The 4,307-nt window shown below is 33.2% G+C and overlaps 1 protein-coding gene across 1 annotated transcript; it reads right to left on the reverse strand.

Annotated features, from left to right (window-relative positions):
• Nucleotides 1-504: 504 nt before the first annotated feature.
• LOC108213735 (protein FAR1-RELATED SEQUENCE 5-like) lies at nt 505-4,036 on the reverse strand. Its single transcript, XM_017385525.2, has 5 exons — nt 3,783-4,036; nt 2,502-3,345; nt 1,969-2,245; nt 1,301-1,864; nt 505-1,089 (listed from the first exon to the last, which is right to left on the reverse strand). Exons 1-5 carry the CDS (start codon nt 3,820-3,822, stop codon nt 505-507), a joined length of 2,310 nt encoding a protein of 769 aa, XP_017241014.2. The 5' UTR covers nt 3,823-4,036.
• Between the last annotated feature and the right edge of the window lie 271 nt (nt 4,037-4,307).

Raw genomic sequence — 4,307 nt, forward strand, 5'->3', positions numbered from 1 at the left:
ATTACACAGGTTGTACATATGCTCACTAATTATTACACAGATTGCACACAAATTGAACAATCACTCACATTTTCTGTATAAATCACTGATGTATCATGTTGGATTCACTGACATATAATGCAGAATACTACTACAATAATTATAAAATCCAAATCCACATTACATAATCCACCTATAATCTTCAAAATCCAAATGCATATAAAATGCATATTAAAATTAAGCACATCAATGCAAAGCAAGGCAAACCACTTGGCACATCAATACAAAAACCACTTATTTATGACAAAAAGACCACTACTGAACTACCCACCAACCACTACATTATGCCCAGAAAATCACTCATGCATGTAACCCTGCTAACTAATTAAAAAAAAAACATAACACAAAAAATCAAAAAATCATCACCACATTAAAAGATTTTTCCAATGGGTGAAAAAACAACTTTTTTATTAACACAATTTTTGCAACACAGCAAAAACATATAACAAAAACACCAATATCTAATTATGATTCACCTCTATTCCTATTCGGACAAGTTCTAAGATCATGAGTAACTGCACTGCATTCCTTGCATCTTCGAACTCTTTTTTTTGATTTGGTCACAGCTTTTTCTCTTTCACTTATAAGTCTTTTAAAATAATTTCCTTTGTTCTTGCAAACGTTTGGTGCAAGAACAGCTAGATCTCCTTGAGGTTCTTCACCAACCATAGCTGCCATGTGATCCCTCTTTGTAAAATCAACCCCAACACCATGACTGTCAAGATCATCGTTCAACTGTTTGATAACCTTATGAACATAATCAAGCCTATCTGCTTGTAATCCAGCCTTGTCAACAACTTGACGAAAATCATAACAAATATCTGTCATTTTCACTGATACTTGTTCCATCTTCAAAAAATCATTTTCAACTGAAATTGACCCCGATGAACTCCCGCATTCAGCAATTTTCATCCACCGATTCAGAACAAGAGTTTTAGGGAACTTGGTAACTCCAATTTGTTTCAAGCCACAAAATGAGTGCCTGCAAACAATCCCGCACATAACAAATTTCTTACAAGAGCAAACTGCGTGACTCCTACTCACAGAAACCTGCAAAAAAAATACAAAATAAACACATTCTTGAGCATTTTAAAAAATAAATCACTAAATACACAAAAACTTAATATTAACTAAAAACATGATATTAACAGCAAGGGTAAATTGCATGATTCCTACGCATAAAATCACTAAACTAAACACACAAAAAATTAATTTATTATCTTAAAATACATCAGGAGCAAAAAAAACATAATTTATTTACCTTAAACAATTTATCTTTCACTTTCACATCCCTAATCTCAAAATTAGTGACTCCATCGACCTCATCACTCATGCGTTTGATTTGCATATCTAAACACCCTGCAAGTATCTCCTCCTGGACCTTGTAGAAAATTGTGCGTGTGAACAATTTAGCAGCATCATCTTCAATGTACCATGTTGACAGTGTTGTAGGCATGCTAGAATTCGACTCATTATTCAACCTCTTGGTTTCATTTCTCTGCCTATCCATAGCACTTTGGTAACGAATCCAAAACTCACATAGACTATCTCCTTGCTTATGAAACTGTGAGAAAAAAAAGTTCTCACTCTCTGACCTTGAGGTCGTTCTCAACAGCCCAAACATCGGCTCGTCCCTAAAATATGCCGGAATCCATGAACTCCTAATTTCATACATATCCAATAACCACTTATTTCCCTCTAATTTGAATTCCTTTATGACTTCCGCCCAACCTTTTTCAAACTCATCAATCTCTAAAAAGGAAGACCATATAAATTTTTTCAATTTCTCCATAAAATCCGTCTCTTTACACAAACGATTACCAAGCTGCAAGTTACATTAAAAACAGAAACCACAATTAGACCTCATAAAAATCACATAAAAATCACATAAAAATTGATTCAAAAATACTAAAACTTGCACAAATATACCTTAATAGGGAATTTATTCATAATGTGCCACATACAAAGTCGATGCTTGGTAGGAACCAAACCATTTGCATTGGAGAACACTGCAGGGACAGCAACTTTCATGGCGGGGCACTGATCAGTAATAATAATAACAGGATTCCGCCCCATTGCCTTCACTAATTGCTCAAAAGCCCAACTGTAATCACTAACGCTTTCCTGTGATAAAAGGCATGCTGCAAATGTAACACATCTATCGTGTTTGTCCACACCGGTAAACGGTGCAAAAACCATATTGTACCTGATACATCAAAAGATAGACATCATACATTAGTATAACGACTAATTTTATCTGCAATAAACAATGATAATATTCTATATAGTTAGTGTTTTTATTGCCTATAACTACTGATTTGATTGGTTACATATATTCAACAATATAAACCATATAAACCAATCATATAAGAAATCACTACAAAAAAGACAAAAAAACATACTAACAAAAACATCTACAAATGAATACCACATGAGTATAAAAAGTGAATAAGCATACTTACTTGTTGGTATCAAACGTTGCATCAAATGATACAGCGTCACCATAGATTTCAAAATATCTACGACCAACTGGATCAGCCCAAAACAGCTTTGTCAAGTGGCCAGCAGAATCCACATCATAAGCATAATAAAATGATGATGACGTCTTTTGCATCACTTTAAACTTATCTATCATCATCTGCCCATCTTTTTCCCCAACATACTGCTTCAAATCTCGATTAAAATTCCTGAAGTCACGTAGTGTAGCACCTACGTTTGAATAACCACCATACATTTCCTTTGCCAAACTAAAACTTTTGCTGCAACCGATATTAACCTTTGCAGCATCAAAAACAATACTTCTCAAGCCAACAGTCATCTCCCTATTCACTCTTAAAAACTGCCTGCAACTCTCATCCACAAAAGGATGATTATGCTCCTCGACAAAATTATGCACTGCATACCTATTACACTCCATTAACTTCAAAACTACTCTTGCTTTGCAGCCACATCTTCGAGAAACAGTCCTCCTTCCTCTCACTACTTTATTACGAAACAACTCATTAAAACCTTCTCTACTACACACAAAATGCTTTAAAATAGTAGTGCCTTTTTCATCTCTCTTATCACAGCCTTTACGAACATCAAACCCACAATATCTGCCATACTCCTTGTAAAATTTAAGGCAACAATCTAAACTTTCAAAGATCTGCTTAACAAAAGGAGTGAAAGCCGCATCAACAACAGGTACATAGTACCTATTACCACCAGGCGATATCCTCGAGCACGAAATATCACCTTCACTATCATCATTCGCATCATCTATAACACAACTGCTAACCCGAGACAAATCACCACAAACAGATCCTGAGTACAAAAAAATAACAAATAATAACATTAATTCATATATAGCAACATATTTCTATAAAAGCTGAATAAATATTGACATAGTATTCAGTGATTAGATCTTGAAAAAACTGTGATCACTAGCAACAATTCATCATATTCACCACATCCTCTCAAAAAACATCATATTCACCACATCAAAAACTCTGTTCTCAACACATATCATGAGGACTAAATGCTCATTATTAACTACTCTAATTTCACACACTATCAACACTTTTTTTATATTAAATCAATTGTACTTTAACTATAACCTAATAAATTATAATAATATTGATCCACATACTAACATCAGATTAACATCATACAATAACATCACACAACATCATCTTAACAGAAAATATGTTAAAAACTCAGAAATCAGCATATACAAAAGCTAAAAATAATAAAAAATTTACCTTGATTATCAGCAATTTTAGTCAAATCAGTGATAATCATCTTCAACCTCTATTACGCACACAGAAATCAGTGATTTTCAAAAACTACAGAACCGCATATGAAGAACAGTATAGACCACACACGAACATCATCAAGCAGAAATCGCCGAGATTTATGAAGAAAATCGCAGCAGTTTAAGAAGAAATCGGCGGACTGTAAAGCTGTGAATAAAGAAAACTAGAGAGAGAAAAACAGTTGGGACAAGCGGCGCATAGAAGTGAGAGAAACAGAATTCAATTATGAATTAAATTTCAACAAATCTTTGTCTTTTTATGACTATTTATATTTTTAATCTTAACGGCTGAGATTTTAAATTGATTATAAATAATTAAGGGCTGTGATTGGTTCGTAGTTCGTATTTAACAATTAAAATGTATTTGATCACTAGCCAATATATATATATATATATATATATATTATTTTAAATACTAGAAATCATAACCTTTTAATTGGTTGTGGTAACATTTAAAAATAATGTGTAAAAC

The sequence above is a fragment of the Daucus carota genome, chromosome 3 (genome assembly GCF_001625215.2).
Source record: "Daucus carota subsp. sativus chromosome 3, DH1 v3.0, whole genome shotgun sequence".
Taxonomy (NCBI): domain Eukaryota; kingdom Viridiplantae; phylum Streptophyta; class Magnoliopsida; order Apiales; family Apiaceae; genus Daucus; species Daucus carota.